This window comes from Heterocephalus glaber, unplaced genomic scaffold, assembly GCF_053883595.1.
Source record: "Heterocephalus glaber isolate CG9 unplaced genomic scaffold, H.glaber_assembly_v1.0 deba00000331, whole genome shotgun sequence".
Taxonomy (NCBI): domain Eukaryota; kingdom Metazoa; phylum Chordata; class Mammalia; order Rodentia; family Bathyergidae; genus Heterocephalus; species Heterocephalus glaber.
In genome coordinates this window covers 4,112,465-4,138,672 of record NW_028258142.1, presented here as the reverse complement: position 1 = coordinate 4,138,672, position 26,208 = coordinate 4,112,465, and the positions used below count along the sequence as shown (strand labels likewise).

At 46.3% G+C, this 26,208-nt stretch overlaps 1 protein-coding gene across 2 annotated transcripts in view; it reads right to left on the bottom strand.

The window, feature by feature from the left end:
• Znf516 (zinc finger protein 516) overlaps window positions 1–26,208 on the bottom strand; it is a 115,635-nt gene that overhangs the window by 17,641 nt on the left and 71,786 nt on the right. For both annotated transcript variants that reach the window (XM_087191079.1, XM_087191087.1), the window contains exon 3: window positions 434–1,900. In XM_087191079.1, coding sequence (XP_087047205.1) covers window positions 434–1,900 — 1,467 coding nt within the window. The remainder of the gene's footprint in view (window positions 1–433; window positions 1,901–26,208) is intronic.

Here is a 26,208-nt window from a genome sequence, read left to right as displayed (position 1 = left end):
GGTGAAACCTGCATCCTCTGCACAGCTTTGCTAACTAATTCTGGAGTACTGTTTAGGTAGGTTTCAAATCATTTCTGTACAAAAATAAGAAAATCACTTCAAATGGACATTGTTCTTTCTTGAGAAAGAAGGATAATGAACATCTACCAATGCTTTATTTAAAATGATAATAAAGCATGAAGGGCAAGCAAGCCTGCCTGTTCCCATCAAGTCTCAGTGTGGCGGGAACGTCACTGGGTTTCCCAGTTGTCAGAAGCAGGAAGCACGTGTTTGGACACCACTGACCCGGGCAGAGTCCCCATAGGGAAGCACTCCTGCCAGCCAGGGCAAAGGAAGACAGCAGCTGTGCTGCAAGAGGAAAGAGCCTGTGATTGCCCTCAGGGACTCCAGGAGCTCCCGAGTGGCCAGGGAGGAGGGAGCCCGCACATCTTACCTCTGTGCTCTGGCCCGGGACTGCTGACACCCCAGCCCTGATAGAGTGTAGCAAAGTCCTTTGGAATGTATGTCTTAAAGATGTTGAGGATGTCCAAGCGCTTCTCGTGGCCCTCAGCCACTGGCTCCTGCTTGATGGAGTGTAAGACGGGGGGTGCTGCGGCCATCCCAGGCTGGGCCTGCAAGGCTGGATCCCCTCTAGGCCCCGCAGCACAGGTGGCCAGCGTCCTCAGCTCCTGGACCGCCTTCGAGGGGGGCTCTCGGAGAGGTAGAGGAGGGCTCCCTTCGCCTTTCGCAGAAGGCTGACCCTGAGGCTGAGGGCTGAATTTGGCTTTCAGGGAGTCCGGGGCACTGTGCTTATTTGGAGGGGCAAAGCCAGCCCCTGCCAACGGGACCCCAAAATTCTCCACCGGCTTGCTGCTGCCCAAGGGCTGGGCACCCACCCGAGTTATAACAGAGGGTGTGGGGGTGGCACTCCTGCCAAGGCTTCCGCTGCCCAGGGCAGGTGCTGGCTTGGAGCTGGCCTCCAGCTTGGGTTTGACTGGGGGCCCCTGCACTGAAGCACTGGAGGGTTCCTGACCTTGGCTGGGTTTGGTCTGTCGATAGCCATCGGGGCCAGGTGCCCACAGTGCACAGGGGCTAGAGGAATGGCTCTCCTTATTCTTAGGCATGCTAGCCGCTTTCGTGGTCACTCCCAGGGGAGAAGAGATGCCTTTGGGTCCAGGTGCCCCACCTGGCCCTTGAGTGCGGGTGAAGCGAGCAAGGAGTAGGGGCTGGCACTCTTTGCCCCCAAGGACAGGTGGAGGCCCTGTTCGTCCACTCCGGGCAAGATAAACCAAGTTGCTTCTTATGCTCTTGTAGCCATTGGGCTGAATCCACTGGGGGGCCATGGAGTTGCAGCTGACCCTGTGCCAGATGCGCTTGTGCATCCATAAGACCTCTGGGTAGTAGGTCTTGTGGTTACAATAAGGACATGGGTGAATGACCAGAGCAGCCTGCAGGGAGGTAGCCACTTCCTTATTGCTGGAGTCATCCCGGGTCGACCTTGCACTTAAATCTAGAGGGACCAGGTCTGGGGCCGGTGCACTTTTTCCTCCCCCAGAATGCTCCTTATTGTGCAAATCGGACAGCTTGTCTTTAGGATGACCAGCCTGGCTCTCCAATGTGAGCTGTAGGTCAGCTCCTTCTGTACTCGAAGGGAAGTCCACACCATCACTAGAGCTGGGCACCTCCTGCGTGGGGTGAAATGCTGGCATCTTTAGGTCAAGAGAAAATCTACGTTGTTCAGGACGCTTGGAAGTCTCTCTGCTACTGTTTTCAAGTACGGACACAGAAGTTGCAATCCCCACCTTGGACTCGCTGGTGTCTTTTCTTGGAGGATTATTTCCAAGTTGGTGACTCTGGTCTCCGTTGGACAGCACAGTTGATGCTACCTCTTCAGAAGAGCAGCAGCGCCTCGGCTGTCCCCCTGGAGGATGCAAAATGTAAAAGGGGAAGTTACCATTTCTCATCAGAATCGAACAAGACACAGGAAACTGAACAGTTAAGCACAGCCAAGACGTACTGGCCTGGCGTTCACAGAGGCAGGCGAGGTCAGGGTAGGACAGGCAGCTCCTGGGTGGCCTCTGTTCTCAACAGCTCTGTCAGAAGCCAACCAAATAAGAACCTGGCAATGCTACCTTGGGCATTCTTTTTTTCAATCCATTAAAATGACTCAAAAGACTGAGGGAAAATGATAATAGCTGCGTACCTAGGTACATGTCACTACACTAACAGAAGGTGACCTGTTATACTAAAAATGATGAGAAGAACTTAATTGATAGTAACCACGTAACACTTTACATGGCAAGGGTCTCCTGGAATCTGAGATCACCCATTGTCATTTTAAGGTAAGAAACCCAGAGCAGAGCCAGGTGTGGTGGTGCGCACCTGTGTATCCAGCACTCTGTGAGGCTGAGTCAGGCGATAGCAAGTTCAAGCCCAGTCTGGGCAACTTAGCAAGACCCTGTCTCAAAATAACAATGGGCTGGGTATGCAGCTCAGCACAAAGGTCTTGAGTTCAATCTGAGAAAGCAAGGAGAAAAGCAGCCAGGAAAGAAGGCAGGGAGGAAGGAAGGAGAAAGAGAAAGAAGGGAGGGAGAGGAGAAAAGGAAAGAAGGAAGGAAGGGAAGGAAAGGGCGGAGGGAGGACCAGAGAGGTCAGCTATAAATGCTGGTCACACAGGCAGGACTGGGCACAACCCACTGTGTAGAGGACTCCAGCATCTGCCTCAGCAACTGCAGCCCACATTGTGATGTCCGCCTAATCCCGCAGTGAGGCCAGCCCAGTCTCTCTTAGAAAAGCCAGTGTGCAAGTCCAGAATCTTGATGCCACGTCCCTACAGAGGCCTGGGAGTGAGGGCTCGGCCATGCTACTCACCTCGTCAACCACAGGATGCAGTGGTGGCAAGCGGAGGCCTAGCGTGGGAGCACTGTTTGTCTCAACCAAGAAGGGCCCAGCACAGTGCTAACCATGACCACAGCAGGTGACAAAGCTTCTCCAAAGTCAGGCAAGACAACCCCCCAAGGGTCCATACTATGATTTACCAAAGTCTGTTTCAGGTCCGCCTTTAGGACCTCAGACTTATTTACATCCAGACAGCAAACTTCAGGAGGTGGGTGGATATTCTAGAGATATAAAACTCTGAACTACAGAACACAAGATTGATTCTTCACCACCAACAAACCTTTGGGGGCCTTTTATCGCATAGCCAGATCACTGTAGACTGATTAAATGTTAGGTATCTGTTTTTAAGAAAGCCCACCATTGGGGCCAGGGATTTAGCTCAGTGGTTCCGGTGCCTGCCTTGCAAGCGCAAGGTCCTGAGTTCGATTCCCGGCACCAAAACAAAAAAGAAAGCCCACCATTAGTGGTTTTCTTAAATAAGATTTTTAATGTTCAGTCAAATGTCGCTATCTAAGCATTTGGAATGTTCTTTTAAAATGTTCTAAGTATATTTTTGAAGGAAAGACTTAGAAATGCTATCAAATTAGTCCAAAAATCTATTCCAAAGATTCTTAGGTGGAAAAGCACCTGCCACAGAAGGTGCTAAACCCAGATGGGAAGAAGCTCGGTAACAAATGCTCACTTTCAAGTACAAGGCAGTTAATGAGCCACTTGTAAGCAATTTTAAAGGGTTACATTCATAGGGAAGCATGGCCCGGATGTGGTGATCACAGGAGCTGATAAGCAGGTGGGACACAGGAAGAAGAAACAGCCGAATTTCTGTCAGCTCCCGAGTGCTGGTGTCCAAGCAGAGCCAGGTACACCTGTCCATCACGAGTAGGCACGGGCATGGCTCAGAAAGCACACGGGGCCCAGACAGTGCCACTGCCACAAAAGTATACTTAACTTCGAATTAAACATGGAAAAGGTGGCCTTACACGTCGTTTAGTTCAGAGTAACGCTCATATGTTACATTTTTAAATATTCACAGGAAATAAGTAATGGCGGGGGGCGCTTGCATTAAAAGAATAAAGATTGATGAAAACACAGACCACTAGAGACAACCAGTTCATTTCCCAAGTGGAATCAGAAGGTGGTGTAACCCAGCATTGCATGGGGGCAGTGTGGACTCTAAGCACCAGGGTCAAAAACCCCCAACTGTATGCCCCAAAAGGACTGGAAAACAACAAAACTGCCAGCACCTCTGACCAAGACCTAAGTAACAAATTAAAAGTGAGTGGTATAAACCTGGGTTATCCAAGTGTCAATGGGAGTAAATGACAAATCTTCAAAGGAACATCTGGCTAAACACCGGGTGGACTATCCCAGCCATCATGGAGGGTGGGATGCCGTGGGACCCCATGATTTCCGCTGGGGTGGGAACTGAGTGTTATCAGAGGAAACTGACAACAGAAGACTAGACTCCTTTGAAACAGTCTACCTAACTCGGGGAGGGGGTTGAGGATGGGGAATACGGATAACAGAGAGGCAGTCACAGGCAGGGCAGCACGACCAGCAGGGAGATGCTTCCTCACCAGGCTGTGCTCCCTGTCCCCAGCTCCATTCTAGCCGAGTGTTCCAGAGGCCCAGCACACCAGTCACTCACACAAGGGAAGCAGACCAACATGTGTCCCTCATGAGCCATGTACCCCAGCACCACTGCTCAGAAAGCACAAACTCATCTCTACCAACCCCACCTCCAAAGTGGCCCTCTCAGGGTCTTTAATCACAGGAATCCACCACCCTAAGTCAAGTGAGTTGTGCGTGGGCACTCCACATGCCCAATATTTCATTATGGCCAGGTCACAGCAAGCCCAGGATGGGCTGCTCCCAGGTGACCTGACTCAGTTCACTGTTTGCAGGTTCACAGTGGTGCGTTCAAACTTCCACTGTTCCTTCCCCACTTCTCATTCTCATCTGGAAGATGAGGCCATTCCATGTACCAAGTAGGCAAGGGGACCTTCCAGACACTAAATTCCACTATTGCAAAGCAGCCCCCAATACTACACTCCCATCTGCAGACAGCACCAGATGGAAGCACTGCTTACTTCCCCAAGGACCCAACTCCACGCACCCAGGGCGTTGCTGGGCTGGGAGGAGGCCTGGGGCAGCATGAGCCTCAACACGCTCAGCATCCAACTCCTTTAGAGGCGATTACAGGAGGCACTGGGTCAGAATTAGACAGAGTAAGAGCACTCTAGAGCTCTGAGCACAAAGCAGCTTTTCAGGGACAGCTGTAACCAGGATGCTGAGGATCTATCTGGAGACGAGACGATCTGGTTCAGACGGGCCTGGGACCTAACCCTGCACAGAGGAAGTATTTCGCTCTGGGTGAGGTGCACTGGTCTCCCCAGGAGCATACTGCATGTAAAACCCACACATAGGTCCACACTGCACAGTAGGGCTTGGCCTGCACCTGTGGGCCCCAGCAATAATGTGGGAAATTAACCCAGGCTTTCACTCCTAATTCTCCTCTAAAAAGAACATTCCTGGATCAGGTTTCAGCTCACTGACTACTTCCCAAGCTCATAAGCTCATGTTGCTCTGGCTCATGGATCCACTCACTCCTTGTGTTGGCTGAGCTTCAAGCCTTGACTTAATTGGCCTGGAAGCTGCCCAGGAAATTAGCAAAACACACTTCTGGGTATGTCTGGATGGGTCATGGCTTCATGGGGACGATATCTGGTTCCTCGCCCTTTAAGGCCACTCTGACACTATTCCCCTACTCTGCTTCCTGGCCACCACGAACTAAGCGTCTTTGTTTCGCCAGGCCCTTCCACCATGATGTTCCTTCTCCAGAACCAATATGGACTGAATCTCCTGAAACTGTGAGTCAAAATAAGCCTCTCCTCCTGTAAATCGTGCATGTTGGGTACTGTTTCTCAGCAACAGGAAAGCTGACTAACACACTTATGGACAAGCACATCGTATAGCTGGGCACCCACTAGCCCCACGAGTTCAGGGAGTTGCAGCTTGCTCATTCTGGGTCACCAAGGGGCTGCTGTGGGCACAGGCACACACACAGGTGCCCTTAAAAATGAAGAAACTCAGTAAGGACACCCTGTAGAAGAAACCACTCCTTCCTTATGGTGGGCAGAGTAAAATATACCTAACAAAAGGTGACCGTGTGAACAACACAGGTGTCCCCTTCCACATGGCGACTGCTAGGGTTTCACATGAAGTCTGGTTGTAGGTTTCTGATCAGTAAGGCCCTTCATTTCTGGTGTGTATTTATGACTCTTTTCCTTCTCACTGAAACCCACCCAGAAGGGATGCTGTTGCCATGACTCCCCCAGGAGGCAGGTGTGGCACAGAACTGTTCCTGGCTATGGTGATACTAGCAAGAACAAGGACGAGCCCTGAGGAGTAGCCCGCAAACCCTGGAGGCCTGGACTACCCCTGGGCCTTTATTTTTCTCTACCCTTCTGCACATCTGAAGGGAGCCACATGACATGTGCAAGGGTATGGAGCTCCCACACTGCCGGCCTGTGCACACTGGCTGCTCCTCCCTTCCTCTGTTCGCTTAGCTCCGTGTCTAGGTAGTAGCCCCTCAAACTGTCACCCAAATGTCAAAGAGGCAGCTTTTCAGATTCTCTGTGCAAGACATTTTTCCTGCCTAACTTGTATGTCCAAGTGTTTAAAATAAGGATCCTTCCCACTTCTTTATTCTGCTGTTTTGTCTCATATGGGTCACTGTTTATCTTCATAAATAGTTTAATTGAAAAACAGAAAGGGTTTACTGACCATCCAGCCTTTCTCGGTGGCTAAGGAACTGAAGATCCCACTAGGAGCTTGGTGTTTGCGGTACGTGGCCCTATAGGGATGGGGACACATGTGGCCACTGTGGGACAGCATCCACCCTGTACAAGTGGGGAAGTGGGGTCCCATCTGCAGTATCAATGCGGGGGAGTAAGTTGACTGGAAATGCCACATCCACTAGTGACATCCTTGACAAGACTTCAGGCTGGTGAGGAAGAGGGAAAGGGAGGGGAAGAAAATGGTGCTATGTCTTTCAAACATTAAGAAAAGGTAAAAGATAAACACAATTAAGACAACACTAGGAAAGAAGCAATTATCATCACTGAGATTCTTAAAAAAAGAAGAAAGCCATAACAAGCAAGAATATGACTTTTCCTGCGGATCCAGAAATCTCTGCCCCTGGGCCAGGGCCCAAAAAATGCCCTAATCAGAAGCAGCATGGATAGATCCTTTAATTCACAATTGTTCATATAGTCTCCGGTAAGGACTTTTACTTAGTTTTACATTTTTCAACTCTTTTTCATGGTAATTTCCTTTGCAATGGAAAATTAAAGTCAGCCTGAAAAAACTGCCCCTGATATTACCCACTTCCTTTCCTCCATAGAACAACAGGGGGAAGAACCTGCAGGGGCCAGGGACCAGGAATCTGTAAGATCCCAGGTTCTCAAATGGACTGAGGTCCCAGCACTGTCTCTCAGACACACCTGCTGCTCTAAGAACAAAGTGAACCTGAGCCCCCAACACACACCTGAGCAGAGACCACAGTCTAGCTCCTCTGCACCTCACACAGGTCCACTCAGGAACTCAGGCTGTGCAGGGTAAGACAGCTGAAAGCCGTAAGATACACGGCAGGACGTGGCCAGTGACCCCTTTCATCTCCTTATCACAAGCTCAGGCCCAACACGGGGTGCATATGTGCTTTTCTCCCAGTATTCCGCCACGACAGCACAACATCAGTGTCCATACTATGGCAAGTTAGCACACCTGCCTGAGGATTTCCAATACCCTGCGTGTGCTTCACTTTCCAAATACACCACACAGCGTGGAATACCACAGGATGTCATTTGTAGGTGTCATCACAGATTTAAATTTTGTAACTGATCTGCTGAGAAGTCAGTTTAGATCAATTTTGTGTATCTTTGGTTTTCTAGTTTCCAAAATATAAAGTTTCAAAACACTGTACTCCAGGTTTGAAAAAAATGTTTTTAGAAATGTAATATAAAAGCCTGTCAACTGGAAAAAATGATTTCCTTCTCTGGAAGAGTTTCTAAGCTGGTAACTCAGGGCAGAAGGATGGAGGACACAGCTGAGCCCAACAGTCGTGAGAACAAGGAGAATGTGAGCAGGCTGAAGACAGAAGCCGTGTGGGGGCCAATCGATGCCCCTGCCTAGGAGCAGCTGCTGGCTCCCAGATCCACGAGGAGGGAGGTCTCAAAGCATGCTACAGTGCCTTTCCTCCTCACCCCACCATCATTTATCATTTTTATCAGGGATCTAGGTGAGGAAATGGGCTTGGACCATCTTATCCACAAGCAGGAAGACCAACACATTCCCCAAAAGTACAGAGATGTAAAAGATGGCAGAAGACACAACAAAGCCTCCCAAACAGGATGAAATCCCACAGCGGAAGGAGAAGACACAGTGCAAGAAGGGAGAGGTGTGGCTTAAGAGCACAGCCACCGGAAAGAGCCTAGGCCCTGAGGGGACCACAAGCCCAGGGCAAGTCACAGGGCCCAAGGTTCCAATCAAAGGAAAGTGGTTTGCATCATGACCCTGAAAGATATAATCCCAAACACCATAATCTCAAAATGTTAAAATCCGCAAGTTCAAAATCTCTAAAGTCCAAAATTCCTAATGTCTAAAATCCTGAAAGATCAAAATTCCAAAAAGCATAATTCTAGAAAAAACAAAAATATTTTAAAAGGGGCCGGGGATTTAGCTCAGTGGCGCTACCGCCTGCCTCGCAAGCGCAAGGTCCTAAGTTCGATCCCTGGTACCAAAAAAAAAAAATTTTTTTAAGACATTTATTTCTACCTTTAAGGGGAATTTGAAAAATATAAAAAGACAACAGGCTACCTCACAGACCAATTTTTCACAATGAAATTGGCCATGGTAACATGTTTATTCTTGCAAGCATAAACACAGTTTTATCTGTTGCAGTCACCTAAGATTTGAGCAGAGAAACCACATTCATAGAGAAACGGGTCAAAATGTAAAATGTATAAAAACATAGCACTGTTTGGTAATTGGTGCACCTCACTTTATACCTGAGGTCATCTGAAATACCCTGACTGAAGACAGAAGTCTTTTGACAAGATCAATCAAGAACCATGAGAGGTCACCACTGCACAGACAGCTGCCCAAAGAGCTGAGAGCTCCTGAAATGTTTCTCTCCCAAATGCAAGAATACAGAAAGGACACCTCTTTATTCATATAATGATGAAATTTCAGTGTTTTATGCACATGCCCAGTGCTTGCATACAAAGCGCAACATTGTGATAATGCACTCTGGCAGTGTCAACTCTGCAAAAATGGAACAGAAAAATCAGAACCCTCTAAAGTTCTTTAACACAAAGATGAAGTATGAAGCATAGTAAATTGAAAAAAAAAACGCTGACAATTTAGATCATAAAGAAAACTAAAAAGGAAAACCTGCCAAAAGTTAAAAAGAAAATTCAGTATGTGAGAAAGGGTAATGGAGGAATTGTGGGTAATCACAGAGCAGGTCAGAGAGCTGGCCAATTTGCACCAGCCTCAGCTCTGTTTGGAAATCTGGTACCATAACGAAGAAGTGCTTTTTCTCTTTTGGGACACAGCTCTCAGCAGCAAATAGGTTCACACTGATTTTTTTACATATGTTGGGCTCTTACTTCAATTCAATGTACATGTTCCTGGCACTCCCCAGGAAGCCTCCCTGTCCACTGTGCCGGACTGAAGTGTGGCTGTGGGTACACAGAAACCTGCTCCGCATACCTTCACATGATTGGCTCTGAAGGTTGCTGAAATGATCAGTGTTTTTTCTTCTCTTTTGAAGGGCATTTTCTGGAAGGCAAGCATGGCACCATGCTGAGGGGCAGAGGTAGAATGTACAGAATGACCTGGCAGGGGAGACTGCTTGTACTTTCTGCTCATGTTTTCACATTTTCTATGATCTTTGAAACCTTTGCTGCATCTGTATAGGCAAATGGGTTATGGCCTGTGGGTGTGGGTGGGTGTGTGTGTGTGTGTGTGTGTGTGTGTGTGGTCCATCTGAAAGTCTAGTTTCTGCTCAGCCACGTCAATGAAATGGTTTTCTATTTAGCCTTTAAACTAAGGATTTGTCCCCCTCAAAGACGCAGCTATCTTGTGGGCAACTGAACATGCGCTTGTTCCTTCCTCAGTATCTGCTTTCCACCCCTCCTAAACAGCCTTTTCTTCCCCCAGGAGAACTGTGGTTTTCAGGATTTCTACTCGGACAGTTTCAACACTTAGGATCTTAATCTTTCAGCATTGTGATCTGATGGGTTTTAGACTTTAGCGATTTTGATCTTTTGGGATTTCAACATTCAGATTATGTCAGTTGGGACTGTGTCTTTCGAGAGTGTGATCAGCCCCGGATGACAGCATCTTCAGCCACAGCCAGGGCAGCACGGGTGAGACAGGGTGAGTGAGGGCCCCTCTCCACCGTACACACAGCTGCAACAGCCCAGACTTAGCTCTGACCACACACAGAGCAGTGAGAAATGAACACGGTATGTCCAGAAAAAGCTTGGGGAGGCTCCTGGAGACCAAGTAACCCAAGAAGGACACAGGAACCTGGAGTGGCCCATGGAAGAGAATGGCACGGGGGTCAGGTGGAGGCACACTTGCTGAGAGTGAAAGAGTGAATGGTGAGCACCAGCTCCTGAGGACAGCCTGGGTGCTGCACCCAGGACTCATCTGGTAAGAGCCTGAGCCAGCGCGGGGAGAACACCAAGGCAGCACCCTGGCCAGGAACCAGCTTCACAGGGCAGCAGCCTGTGCAAAACAAAACAACCCTCTGGGTAAATTCTAAGTGCAGCCGAGACTGAGGAACACTCGACCAAGACAGAAAAAATAATGGGAGTCTGTGAGAGTCAAATTTGAGAGAGGCAGGGAAGAAGAACTCAGCAGGAAGTCAGCCTCCTAACTGCGTCACTCCCCTTGGGGAGTTGCTGACAGAGAGGAGGAACTGTGCATCCTGAGGAGGGACTAGGGATCCCTGCACGAGGCTTTCTCTGCTCCTACTTTAATTCTGAGGCCCTGAGTGTTGTGGACGAAATCACCCAGTCACTACCCACCAGAAATGAATGGCTTCTATGTTCTCTTCAGTGTCATTATGTTTTTTCTGTTCAATTCATTGTGATCTGGTTGATTGTGCCCAGATACTTCGCTGTGGAACAAGGCCAAACCACACTTACCTCTTTTTAAAAACTGCTTTGTCATTTCTCACTCTGTGCCTTTAAACACAACGAGCAATCATCTCAGTCTGAAGAGTGCTGACGCAGCCATCACTCAGACCTGGCACTGGCGGGGGGAGGAGCTCTGAACCCAAGGATCTCAGCTCCGACCTGGGCCACTGGCTCACCTGACCTCCCTTACAGAGAGTAATGCCCGTCTGCTCATGTGTTTATTCTATTCCTTGCTGTTTGCCTCTCTTTTCATGTGTGCTATCATGCCATAGCTTCCCACTCTCCGCAAAAAAAAAAAGAGGAACAGAAACCCCTGGCTACTGCATCCAAGTACAAAGCACAAACATCGTTATCGTGTCCTATGTTCCTTCCATACTAACATCATGGGTCCCTGGTCCTAACCCTTCCGCCGTTCTGTTCCCTGGGTGAGGTGCATATGCAGTGGGATTAACAGACCAGCCTCTCTCTGTCAGCAACAGATTTTGACCCATCTCCCGACTCCCTCACCACAGTAGACCTGGGTTATAAACAGAGATTGTTAATTCTGTTATATGATATTAAAAATCCACTAAGAAATTATCAGCTACAAAAATCTGAAATGAAATCCGAGAGGAGCTAACTACAGCTTATCTGTCCTCACGGCACGCCAGTTGTACCTATTACTTTGCTGGTATCAGCCACAAGGACTGAGGCACACATGCTGAGGCCTGGTGAGCAGCCAGGCAGGCACCGTGGGGATGTGACAGGGAGCAGGAGTGGGTGGTTCTGTCCCACCCAAGACTGACAGTGTCAGTCAGGTGTCAAGAGGGCAGGATGGTGGCCCAGCGGCCTGGACCACAGTGCAGCCAGGAGCTGGTGGCAGGCCAGAGGACCACACCAGCCCTGGGCCCCATCTCCCAGCATTCTGCAGAGGGGCAGCTGGGCTCGCACAGACCTCTGGGTGCCACATCCCCTTTCAGGCAGCCCCCAGTGAGGGACCATTCTCAACACCTCCAGGAAGTGCAAGTGCATGTTACGGTTCCACTCTGTGGGTAAGAAAAGTGCCTGAAGAACAGCTTCGTGGAAACCATCTCAGCAGGCAGGCAGCAAAGCCTGAACTCCAACACACTTGTCTCAGCCCACAGCCCACGCACAGAGGTGCACTGCAGTGTGGAAAGCCTAAGGGTAGCCCTCCAGGGCATACAGTCGATGACCAATCAACAAACCCTAAGTCATACACCACAGAACGATGTTTTGCTCAACCAAGGTAGCACATCTGACAGTGACCCTATAGGATGATAAGGTCTAGTGACACCATAGCTGTCTTTGTGCAAGTACACTCCTGCAATGATAAAAGCACGGAAAAATGCGGTTTTCCAAATGTGCCCCTTCATTCAGAGACACGTGGCTGTGTTTACTGCTGGGCTAAAAAATTACTTACTACTCGAGAATTTTATGCGAGGAGGCAGTGCACACGAATGCGTGTGCACATGACTATGAAGAAATACCGAGTGCAGGGCAGACCTGTTAATTCAGCAGGTGTTTCATAAGGGCCCCTAGAGGTGGAAAGGGGGTTCTGGCAGCTGCCTGGGGTGGGTTCCAGAATACAAGAACTCACATAAGGGCCACTGCCAGGCTGGACATGTAGCGGCCCTGTAAGACGAGCCTTCTCTCTGAAAGAGGACAGGAGCACAGGATGATGATGAAATGACCCTAAAAATGAGGGAAGATAAAGCACCTCCACAGTGCCCACCCATGCAGTCCTGCGGCAGCTAAAGGTGAGGATCACCTTGTCCACCCCTCCCCAGTGCTGCCCCGGGAGGTGGAGGAAGCCCCAGGGAGGGCAGGAGAACCTGCTTCCTCCCGTCCCCCTTCCTGACCCCAGGAGTGTGCCTTGGCCGGCAGCCCCTCCACCTTCACTGAAGTCCAGACACGGAATCTGTAGCCAGCACTCGGGGCTACAGTGGATGGTGTCCCGGGTACTGGTTCTGGCTCTCCCACCCCAACTCCTGTTAACTGCAAAGCAGGCTCCCTTCTTCTCAGCCTCCTTCCTAGATGTTCCTCACTGTTGACAAAAACAATCTACAGGGCCAGAGAGAGATTTAGCTCAGTGGCTCAGGGCCTGCCTTGCAAAGCACAAGGCCCTGAGTTCGATCTCCAGTACTGGGGGGAAAAAAAGAACAATCTATAAAACTCACTCTACAGAAGTATATATACAGGGTGAAGAGTAAATAAAGAAAATATAAAACCAAATTACATCTGTGGTTTTAGCCATCAAGGCACACAGATAACCCTCCTGCAAAGAGAAACCATCTGAGGTACTGAAGTCGCATAACAGAGAACCACTGTATGAAAAAGAATTTTAAGATGTTGGCAGCTAATTTTAGTATTTGTGAATTTCTAGTAATTTTTATAACAAACATTACTAGCTACCAAAAAACCTGATTTGAGAGCAAGAACATCACAGATCTTAAGTAGTATTTCTCAGAAAAGCTTTTACAATGTTTAACTTGTCTTTAAAATCTGGTAACAAAAAAAAAGGGCAGAACAAAAGTAAGATATGTTTGAGCTGCATAAGAGCAATCAGGCATCAAGATTTAACTGAACTCAGGAGTTACTAGCAGTGACAAATAAAATGCAAGATGTTGTGAAAAAGAAAACTGCATAGGTGTTTGGGGAAAATCAGACCCTGGAAAGACCCTGTACTAAAGAATCTGAGAAATAAATGGAAACAGTGACTCTGATGAAAGTGCTGGAGATGGAGAGATGCCACGCAGCGTGGGGTGGGGATGGTGTCATCCCAGGATGGCTCTGCCCACAACCCATAGGATGCCTGAGAGAAACACTTAGCTGCAAAGTCCACATGGCTTTTCAACTAAAACAGCAATAATAATAATAATAACAGCTACACTTTGTGGACTAGCAGAGTGAAGGAAATGCTGAAAAACACTGCCCCAGGGTGGTTTGATATGGAAATTCTCCTGGGAAAATAAAGGAAAACAGCCAGGCAGCACTTCCGGTACAGAGAGGGAACAGGAAAGCCAGCTCCGAAGGAACTCCTTCCAGAGACCATACCATCAGGCCGTCATGTCCAGGAAGGAGACCCGAGCCTTTCTAGACAAAAGGCAGAAGAGCCCCAAGCACCCCACAAACAACAATGCAACAGGGTGCGACCCGTCAGAATTTACAAAGGTCAGCCCCTGCTTTTCCACACAGAATAAAATACTGCTTTCACAAACCAATCCAAGCCTAAAGCCAGAAAGGTTTGATGTAAAGAAGTGTTTCAAAGCTCTCTCACTGGTATTGTTATGCTTGAAATGTGAACCACAAATATAAGTATGAAAGATGAGGAAATGCCAGGATGAGCTTGTGAAACAACTGAATCATCATTTTTAAAACTTTTTATAAATGAATACATGTTTTATACCCCAAGTTATTATTCCTGCTTTTTCTGTAGGCTTCTATACACATTTTTGTTTAAAGTTATAATTAGCCTACTAACAGAAATAAGTTGTAAAACTAACTTATTCGTGTTAATAGAAAAATATGCAAATATCTTGGAAGACGTACTTTGGAAGATGTACTTTGAAGAAAAATGGCTCCAAATTAAAAGCAGAATTTCTGACTAGATAAATTCCATGTTACACAAGAAAATTTACAGCTTAAAAATTGAGAAAAGAATTTTTTTCAAAACCTTATTCTCATCAGCGAGTACAAAATCAATATTTTAAAGGTTAATCAAATACCCCAAGCCTGCACAACAGCCTTTGGTTTGTAAGTAGTAGTCTGTCCCACCATAAAGTAAAAGCACATTCTAGAAACCTAGAATTTACCCAGTGCCTCCTCCTGGGCCCAATAAAGAAACAGTCAGTCGGCTTGTTGGGTTTTTTGTTTTAAATCAAATCCATACTAAAGTGAACAGAATTTAAGACTTTTTTCATGGCTCCTACACATTTTATACATCCTCTTTCATCTGCTAATCCTAATAGCAAACTAAACCTTGTCCTTCTGAGAAAATGCAAACACATAAAACAGAAATTTTAAAAAGCTTTACTATGCTTTCATTAAACAGTAATGAATATTTCTGCTTATGAATCCATGCTGTTAGTGCCTAACATGTTCATTCCTTAAATAGAGCCTTAGAGATCTAGAATAGTTTCAGTAACTTTTGAAAAGAAAGTACTTATGCGACATCTAGATTTTAAAACGCCAGCCAAGATGCACAGAGTAAGAAAGCACCGGGAAGCTGTAGAACACTGGCCTTCCGTGTCTTCCCACCGCTCTGCTTTCAGGGGGAGGGAGCCCTGTTCGCTCCTCTTACGTTGGTTACAAAGAATGCACTTAACTTGAACCACCTGCACACTCTTGCGCAGATAATGTTTGAGAAGACCTCAGAAGAGAAGTTAAAAGTCGCACCGCACACTTTCTCTAACACAGACAATATTTTCACAGTCTAGCATTTACATGACTTAAAAAGTTTTCTCTGGCAACGCAAAACTATGCGAACATAAATTCAAATTCTAAGTATTTTATGAAGAAGTTCTAATGATCCTCTTCTTTAAAAAAAAAATCAGGATTACATATTACAAGAGTCTTTGGATTTAAAATCCAGCACGTGTTTGACCAGCAAACAAAGGCCATTTCATAACACAAGCAGTCTGTGTTCTCTGCAACAGAAGACAGCAAGCGGCTTGACGCAGAGCAGCTGCCCCGGCCAGCACCTCAGCGGCCAGCGCAATGTGTGGGGACTGCCACTAGATGGCGCCTGAGCCCAGTTTATGACCTGCGCCCTAGGCCAGCTGCTCTGTGTGTGGTCCCCTATTTAGAAGGAGTGAAGAGACCACTTTTGAATGACAGGCATTAATCAACAGAAGAGGTACGCCAAGAGCTAGTGTTAAAAGGTCATCAAACGTCTCTATTTCTTTTGAAACCATTCTATCAGTACAGTAATGTTTTGTGTGGATGAAAGTATTTCATCCAAAAGTCTTAAAGCACAATACATGCTCTCTGTATATTTCACAGTATGTGCAGAGAACTTTAAATTGATAATGTATCTTAATTATCTGGCAAAAATGAATTTAAATGAAATAACTATATATGATCAGACTGGGGGTAACAGCACATTCTACCTCAAGAGCGCCCAAGTTTTTGAAAACTTATTCAATATAATGAAGTAGCAACTGACTTAAATATTCTAATTTAACACACCCTTCATTTCCTAAGTCCACTGAGACAAAATGAACTTTATGTTACAATTATTTTCATTCTTTGGGTACTGCCATGTACGTTTTCTGGTAAGATGCACTGAGTTTTCCGGAAACAGCTACTTTTGAGCACTGGTTAGGATCGGCTGTTGTTTTATGAAGTTAAATAAATAAAACAAACATGCCATGCTGCCTCCTCCAGCATCTGTACTCTTACAGTTCTGGTAAATTCCTAACATGAGGAGCACTGAACCAGCACCAGGTTAAGCATGGAGGAGGAAAGGATCAGCAGGGAGAAGTGGCTGTGTAGAATGTCAAGGGGGTAAGAGCTGCTGGGGTAACGGGGCCCACACCAGAAAGCTGGGCAAAGCGAGAGCATTTTATGGTCACAGAGATACAGAAATGAATGGAACACACAGATTTCCTATTACATAAGCAGGGAATCTCAGAAGTTCCATTTCACCACGGATGCTCAGTACAAAGAACTGCTTTACTTTTACTTGAAAATTTCCCAAATCACATCCCAAATTCATTCCTAGAATCTCAGGATGGCTTCCTAAGTAAGCCACATTACAAGTTGTAACAGGAGGGCTGTAATTGCTCTCCATTAAAGTACTACCAAAAACAGGATATATTCACTTCTCCATTTCTCTCTCACAGACATCTTCATTCCTATTTTGATTTTCTCTATTTTTTTTTTTTGGTACTGGGGATTGAACTCGGGTCCTTGCACTTGCGCAGTAGACAGTGAAACCACTGAGCCAAATCCCCAGCTCTTCTCTATTTTCATAAAGAGGAAATAACTTAACTCCCCTTTCTAATACAGCTTTAGTTTTGTTCCCAATTGATAATTCCCTTTCCATTTATTTCATGTTTTCCAAAAAAAAAGCACAGAATTTTGACCCCCAATAGGACACCACCTTGAAGAGCTCAGGAAGGCTGCCACCCCCCTTCATTTCCTCAGTCATCTAGTGCTCTGCTATGTCTGAGACGGAGCTGCAAAACAGGGTTTCTGTTTCCCAGGAGCTTGTGGGCCAAGCAAGAGCCCTGACTCTACGAAGTAAAAATGTGTTAAAGCTGAATATGCTGTTTTACAGATTTTACTAGCTGACCCCCAGCAGGAGGAGCCCTGGGCCCTGTTGGTCCCCTGCCCACTGGCCCTTCAAAAGCTAAGAACAGTGGCACATCCAGCCCCTGAGGAGACCCAGCCTGGCCTACATCCACCCTGGGGCTGACAGGCAGATAGATGGGCAGCAGATAGCGGGAGATGGTGAGGCCAGGAAACCGGAGGGGCCAACAACACAGCTTCAGCTTCAGCGAACAACACCGCACTTCTCCCTATTCTTGGAACACGTGACAGGCTCTGAGGAATGATACGGAAAAACCAGTATTTTCTCGGCAATGACTCCACGTAGACAATTTCTAGACAATGGCTGCATATGTGTGCAAATGCCTGCACGTGTCTATGCTACGTATATGCATGTGCAGGCATGGTAATGCCACTCTCCTAGCAGATGGAAATGCCTTTGCTGACAGTGGACTCTGTGTACAAGTCTTGGCCCACATTCTATTTGCTGAAGATGCCTCTTGGTCAACATTAATTAATTTACTCACTCTGAACATAAACCTCATGATCAGCTTCAATTCCTGCTGCTGAATTCAACAGATGACAAAGCAACACTGGGCTGTCCTCTCAGAGCCCACCCTCTAAATAGAGGCAGATAGATGACACCTCTTAGCGCCACCCACCGGAGAGCTGGAGGGATCCCAAGGCTCCTTTCAGCTTGAACTGTCCTGTGAATCCCATGTCCAAGGACATTTCCTTATCATTCATGTAGCAAGTATCCCACGGCCAAGAAGCTGGACAAGTGCTGGCTATGTCCTCTCTGCCGAGGGGAAACACCATGGACAAAGTGACCCACCAGAGCCCCCAGGCCATGACTCCCTGCAGAACCTGCTTGGATAAGGCACCCTAGTTCTCCTCTACTGCTCTCGAAGTTTGCAGAACAACTACGGATAATGAGGATGGCAGGAAATGTCTGAGTTCTGTCATCCAATAGAACCTCTTAGGAATTCCAATGACATATGTCTGAGTCAGATTTCCCTAACTGGGACAGAATACCCAACTTAAAGAAGGAAAGGCTTATTTTGGCTTACAGTTTCAGAGGTTTAAGTCCATGGCCAGCTGGTTCCAAGGCAGAAATATGACAGCAGAAGGCTGTGGTAGAGGAAAGCTGCTCAATTCACAGTGGTCAGGAAGCAGAGTGAAAGGTAAAGAGCCAGACGGGAAGGGGCCAGAGATAAGTCCCCAAGGTCACACCCTCTGACCTACTCCCTTCCACCAGACTCCACCTTCTAAATTTCCATGACTTCCCAATAATGTTATCGAAATATGATCTCATCAATGGACTAACCCATTGATGAAGTTAGAGCCCTCATGATCCAATCACCTTCCAAAAGCCCCACCTCAAACACGTGAGACTTTGGCAAACACTGAGATCTCAACCACAATGGTGTAACCCACTGGATATCCTGCATTATTTCTCCTAAGAAGTATCTCCATTAGACATCAGTGTTTCTATGGCTCTCAATTTATAACCTCCACTTCTCTCAACTGTGGCACTTCACAATCTGTCCCACCGAGATCAAAACATGGCAATGAGTTTGAACATAGTGCAAAGAGCCACAAACCCCATTTAACAGTGGACTCTTCTCAAGTAGCTAACTTTTTACATTATTGCTGAGTCACCCTACTTACCAGTAGATGGAAAAGTACCAAGTGCAGCTATCCCAGGTACTCTCCCTTGCCCGCGCTGTCCACCCACCTGTCCAGCCTGCTTCATCGCTCCTCAAACACATGACATCAAACATGCATGGTCACATACCTGCACAGGGGACAGCGTGCAGCTGTGCACCACAAACACAGGCATTCGTGTGCATGTACACACATATGGGTAGTCATGCACACATGCAGTGCACACAAGGCGCACGGTCACATGTGTCCATGGCCAACAGAGCCACACACACACATCCACCCAATTTCCGCAAAGATCTGCAGCATGGTTTGGGCTGGGAGGGCTGCAGGTCTCAGAGACTGCCAGCTGCATGAACACGGGGTCACCCAAGTCCTGAGAACTGACTTACTCTCTCAGACACATAAACACCAAGTCTAGAATTTAAAACTCAATGAATACACCACTCTGTGAAAAGGGACAAAACACAGTGTGTGTTTTGAGGCTACTTTTAAAGCTGAAAGCATCCAACCTATATCCTTAATAACTTACAGTGAAAATTACACATGCACTGTGAGCTAAGCATAGTCATGGTGCCATCTTCTTTCTTCTGTTTAAAGTCCTCTTATCAACTTAATAATTATATAACACTCATCAAAACTAAAAGATGTCACTGGAAAAAATGAAATGCTTATTGTTTTTAAAATCTGGTGTAGTCATAATGTCTTCCAAAGCACATAGTTCCAACCCCAAGCACATCTGGGGCTGTGAGCTCTATACCTGCTGTGGCAGCTTCCTAAGGAGCGACATGCCATGTTTTCCCAAACCTGTCACACACAGCATCCAGAGCACAGGGGTCGGAGTCCTGGGCAGACACCAGCATCTATGCCTCTCTGCAGTGCCTGGTGGGAAGAACCCAGCTTTCCGCTACACCCTAAAAGCTCAGGCAAAGCACCAACTGGGTACGAGGTAATAAAAAGTAGCTGAGTACATGCATTGTGCAAAGTAAGGACACACCAAGGCAGACTGCCCACTCCACAGGGGACCACGTGCTGACCACAAAGATCCAGGGACACTTGGGACCTCCAGGTGGGCCTCCACTCTGGTTCTTCTGTGGGACCTCGGGGGAGACCCTAAAACCCTATTTACCCCTCTCTAGCACCCTACCTGCCCCGTGCATGTGGACCAGCAAGGTGTGCAGAGGAAGGTGTGCGTGTGTGCATGTACAAATGTGTGTATATGTGTGCATTTATGCATGTGAGAATGGGATGTGTGCACATGTGTATCTCAACTCCAGCACACAGGAGTCTGTCATTTTGCTCACTGCTTCTGAAGCAAGATCTATGCAGCAGCATCCTCACTCATGTTGCCTGCAGGTTCCAAGCACCTGGTATGCCAGGACTGAAGATACTACCACTCCTTCAGCACACCTAGGAAGCAGCTCCTGAATCCAGCCAATGACACACAGGAGGTAATCGGGGACTCAGTCCCCATAAAACAGCCCCCAGACTGAGGGCCTTCACACCAAGCACCAATCCTATAGGGACCCCACACACAGGGCCACACACACTGTGGTCTTTCAGGCACGTGTGGACATTAGGACAGCATGCAGGTGTGGTGAGCAGGCCCCAAGCCTCACAGTATCACCCCAGGTGTGGACACTGTACCCCTCAGTGTGGAAAGTTGAAGGTTTTGCTAGAAATTTTTAAATGCACAAACAGATTATTTAATAGCCAATAATACATATCTGAAATACACAAAAGCCAGCTACACATTTAAATTTTAAAATCCTAGTAGAAACCCTGTTATGCGCCTGTACTTAGGAGCCCATATGCACCCACACTTAGAAGCTGGATGGTGGATAGTTATTAAGAGGAGATGGAGTTTGATTTCTGTGGGAGCAGCCACCTGGTCCTGGCCCTCATTGTAACTCTCAAGTAGCCTGGAGTCTCCTTTCAGGCCTACACTCCTGGAGTCAGGACAGAAGATGTCATAGAGAGAAAAAAAACTGCAAGCCTGCATCTCGTGCACTCAGGGACCCAGAGCAAGGAGTCTGCCTCTCTGAACACCATTTCCCACATAGTCAAGGGTGGGGTGACATCACTTAGCAAAGCTGTTGCTGGTTCTAAAGGAGATCAGGCTTGCTAAACAGGACACCTAGAGCATGCCTCATATTCAAGGTGCTGCCCGGAAGAGGGCTCTGGGAGACAGACCCTTGCAAGGGCTGACCTGCTCCCACCACAAGGCTCTTTAACAGTGACATGACCTCACGGTCTGCAGACAGTCTCGGAGGTCACAGCTGGGGCTGGGGGTACTACTGCATCCAGAAAGCAGAACCCAGGGAAGCCCCTGGAGACAGCTACCCACACTGCCTGCTGAGAAGCCCTCCTCACATGACTCCACCTGTGCCCAAAACAGTGCGATATGCAGATGAAGGTCTGTTGGTCCAGGTCTGTAACAATGCGGCTCGCTGAACTTTGCACTCAAGAGTGAGCACCACACGGCTTACAGTCCACCTATTCCTGCCTATTCCTTTCAAGCCACCAGCATTGCAGAAGGAACTACTGTACTAGAGTCCTTCATCACCATGTGACTCCCACCACTCTGTACTCTGAAGCCTTCCACCTGCCTATTTCTAACTTCTACAAACAGACACAGGGCTGGAGGTATAGCTCAGTGACAGATTGGTGCTTAGTATGTACAAGGCCCTCGGTTCTAATCAGTTGTTACACTATATGTGCTGGAGATAATAACAAGGAAAAGAAGTCTATGCATGCTCAGTACAAGTGCAATTTTTTTTTGCCAAGTATTTTCAGTTCCTGGTTGGTTGAATCCATAGATGCAGAACCCATAGATATGAAGGACTGATTGTGTACATGCATGTTGGCTTATATATGTTAGATTTGTATGTAAGCAACTAAAAACTTGGATCATATAGACAAGAGTGGAAGAGCAACAAGAGAAAACACTTCTGGAAACAGATCAAAAAGTTTTTCAACATTTCTCAGACGAAGTAAAAACAGCAAATAAATATATGAAAAAATGTTCAACATCACTGGTCATTTGAGAGATGCAGATAAAAACAACACTGAGAGTCCACCTCACCCCACAAAGAATGGCTGCTATCAAGAAATCAACCAATAACAAATGCTGGTGGGGGTGTGGAGAGAAAGGAACCCTTCTCCCTTCTCCATTGTTGGTGGGAGTGCAGACTGGTGCAACCACTGTGGAAATCAGTATGAAGATACCTCAAAGAACTAGGACTACAGGTCCCATTTGACCCAGCTATTCACCTATTAGGAATCTTCCCCAAAGAATTAAAAGAATCATACCACAGCGATATATGTGCACCCATGTTTATAGTGGCACAGTTTGTAATAGCTAAAGCTTGGAAACAGCCCAAGTGCCCATCGACTGGAAACTGGATAAAGAAGATGTGGTTTTTTTATAAAATGGAGTACTACTCAGCCATAAAGAATGAGAAACTAGAGACATTTATAGCTAAATGGATGCATATTGAGGCCATACTCTTAAATGAAATAAATAGGACACACATGTGTAAATACTGAATAGTTTCTCTAGTGTGAGAAACTGAAAGTGTAAATACGGATGAAAATGATTAAAATGAATAATTGATAATTTGAAATAAGAAAAGGACCAAGGGTTTGGAGATGGTGGGAGGGGAAGGGGAAAGGGAAGAAGGGAAAGGAAAAATTATGAGAAAGAAAAAAAAAATAGAATCAAAGTCTGTGTAAATAGTGAAGGGTGGTGGGGGTGAAGGGTGTACAGGTAATTGGAGAAAAAATAAGAACTAAGATACATCATGTTCTGGTACAAACACCCAATGATAAACATAAATGTATTTTATACCTAAAATGCACCAATAAATATATATATAAATAAAAAAATAAAATAAAATAAAGTTTTTCAGTGTGGCTCTTCATTCCATTTCCCTCACCCAGGTATGTTCTCTAAGTTTATAAAAACTAATTTTTATAGATCAGGATTACTAGACTAAAACTCTCTGGTGCCTGAATTTTCACTGTCAAATTTAATGACAAAAATTTCATTATCAAAATCAATTAAAATATATTATCAAAATTAATAAAATCCCACTTCTTTATCTTACCATTGGCACAACTAATTTGCCAAAAGAAATTTATTTTTAAATCTCAGAAGCTTGTTTTCAAGTTAACAGTAAAACTTAAATTTTGAAAAAAAAACGAAAAAAGAAAACAAGCCCTTGAATTTCATCTAACTAGCAATTTCATCTAACTGTAACATGGGTAGGACAAGTTATTCTTTTTTATGACTACAATACTAGTAAAATAAATTTAACCAAATATTACACCAAAAATATGCTCAATGGCCAGGCTCAGAGATGCCTCCTGGTATCTGTGCTGGGTCTCCCCAAATTTCCCGCCCCAGCCTATAGCCCACCCGCCTGGTAGCTATAGCGGGATAGCTGAGAAAGTAAGGGAACTCTATGTACCCTGCAGCTCGGGGCTTGCTGTAAGCCAGGGCCTTTAATAAGAAGCCCCTGCCAGGGCAGGAGGATCCAGAGAAAAGAGGCTCTGAGCTCCAGCTGCTGGCCCCACCAGGTCCTACCATGAGGTCCCTCTGCAGGCCCCCCACTGTCAGAGGACACTGGCACAGCAAGCATCCCGGCGGAGCCTCCTGATTCCTGTTTGCCCATTTGCAGAAGAGGTTCTGAGGAGAGGTGCGGCACCCTTTCGGCACTGAGATCACCGTTTCCAAGGTGGGTCAATGCCATAATGTTCTGGGAGCTGCTCAGGAGCCCAGCCTGGAACAGGTCTCCCACCCAGCCACAGCGGCCTGCAATACCTCACAGCCTGCCTTCCTGCTGAAGATCCCATTTCCAGCCCTGCCCTGAAATGGACAGGAAAACTGCCTCACTGCACGGGAAACCCTAATTCACTGTGAGAGCATGGAAAACTTTCTCTGGCAAATTTATCTGTGGAATCAAAGAAAAGAAACCACTCAATTGACTTGATGTTCAAGTTAACAATAGAAGGGAAGAAATTTTGGACACAGGATTCCCTTCATCTCCCAATGTTTATCATATACTAATAACACTACATGCTCACTCAACAGTATCTCCAGGAGAATTTAGCGAAACTTTAGGTTATCATCAATTAAATACACCAAAGAGGGAACATCTACTTACTGGACCCACCAGCTGAAAACGTGGCAGGATGCCCACTGCCCCCACTTAATATATCAAGGAGAAGAATGTATAGATCCTGAAAGGAGATAAAACTTCCAGGTGCCAGAAAAGAAAGAAAAGAACAACTCCAATTCTAAAAAGCAGCTTCACTTCTGTGAAATGTTTCATTCTTAGAATCTTTTTTTTCCTAAGACAGCTAAAAAGCACACTGAATCCATTAACCAGCATTGCCCAAAAGAACTCTCTCCAGGGATGGAGATGTCCCATAAATCTGCCCTGTCGTGGCTGCCTCGGAAGGCCAGAGGCTATGCCAATGGGATAGCATGGCCGCAGGTTCCAGTTCTGTCATTCTGGGTAAAAGCTCTGCCCCTTCCTGACACAGCAGAGACACGATGGACAGCACACCAGGTACTCAAGGCCCAGCCTTCCTGTCCTTCCTGATTCTACATGAGTATATCCCAAAATGCACGTGTTAACAAAGACCACTCAACACAACACACACAAGACAAGAACACTTCCAAACCGTTAAGCAAATGAGGGACTGCGTCAACCAAATGCTGCTTCACCGGTGCTCAGCTGGAATTCTTCCTGCAGGATCCTGACACCAGAGTTTATTCATAGGACCCCATCCTGCAACCGTCACAGGGCAGCAGTGAAGGTGGCGAGGTAAAGCGAAACATCCCTGTTCATTTACCAATACTGTGGACAGTTAGAAGTGTTGATAACTCCCCCTAGATTTAAAAATACAAATATCAAATTACTAAACTCCACAGGGTATGAAATATTTTGGTGACAGAGAAGGCATTATCTTAGATGGAGCAGACCTAAAACCTACACTTGGTCTTCACGTTCACTCATAAAATGGGAAGACTGGCAATCCATTTCCAATCAGCTCTGAGATGTGAGTCTGTGGCCTTCTTTTAACACCAGACTCTGTACCCAGCCAAGCCAAAGAGACAGTCCTTCAATACCCACACCATCCCTTCAGCACAAAATGTTTTTTAAAGTCTCTTTAAAAGCAGTTTAGGGGATTGAACCCAGGGCCTCCAGCATGTTAGACATGTTCCACCACTGTACTACACACTCAACCCTCACTTTTTAATTATCAGATACTTTTAAAGTATGACTGACATATACAGTGAATATTTAATTTTTTAAAATGTATTACAGTAAAAGATACATTGTCATTAATCCTTCTCAAAATATTGCCCCTTGGGGGCCCGGGATTAACCTCAGTGGTTCTGCCACCTGCCTCGCAAGCAGAAGGACCCAAGTTCGATCCCCAGTACCAAAAAAAAAAAAAATATTGCCCCTTGCTTTGAATACACTTATCCCATCATTGTTGCCACTTTCTGAAGCAGTTGTGTAAGTCCTTTTGTGATGATTCATATTTGCTCACTAACATTTGCTTTTATCTTTCTTCTTTTTCTCCCTCTAGCACTGAAGGTGCTGTTAGTGAGCAAGTAAGAAACATGACAAAATGTGATGAACAAAAACCAGCAGTTTTTATGCATCCCAGATTAGTGAGGTATACTCTGTTTAAAGGGCTTTGCTAATATATTTTCTCAAACTGATAAAACATCAGAACAGTCCATGTACTTACTGAACAGCTCAAATGGTTTTACATAACTTTTTTCTTCAGGAGGAAAGACGATAGGTAACAAACCCAGGGCCTCCCCACAGACACACTCCAAGTCCCGTTTAGGTAACTTTTAAAACTGAACACTCAAATGGTTTTGTCTTAGTTACTTTTCTCGTTGCTGAGACAAAATATCGAACACCCAAAGTTAAAGGGGGAAAGGTTCATTTAGCTCAGTTTGTAGAGGTTTCAGTCCATAGTTGGCTGGCTCCAAGTCAGAATGGCAAATGGCACAAGGGTGTTGCAGAGGAGAGGTAACACACTGCACAAACAAGACAGCAAAAGCAAGGGACTGTAACAGCATCTTTCTGCCCCTTTTATTTTATCCAGGCTACTCAGGGTGGGTAGCACTCACAACGTTAATTCTGGTACCCTTGAGCCT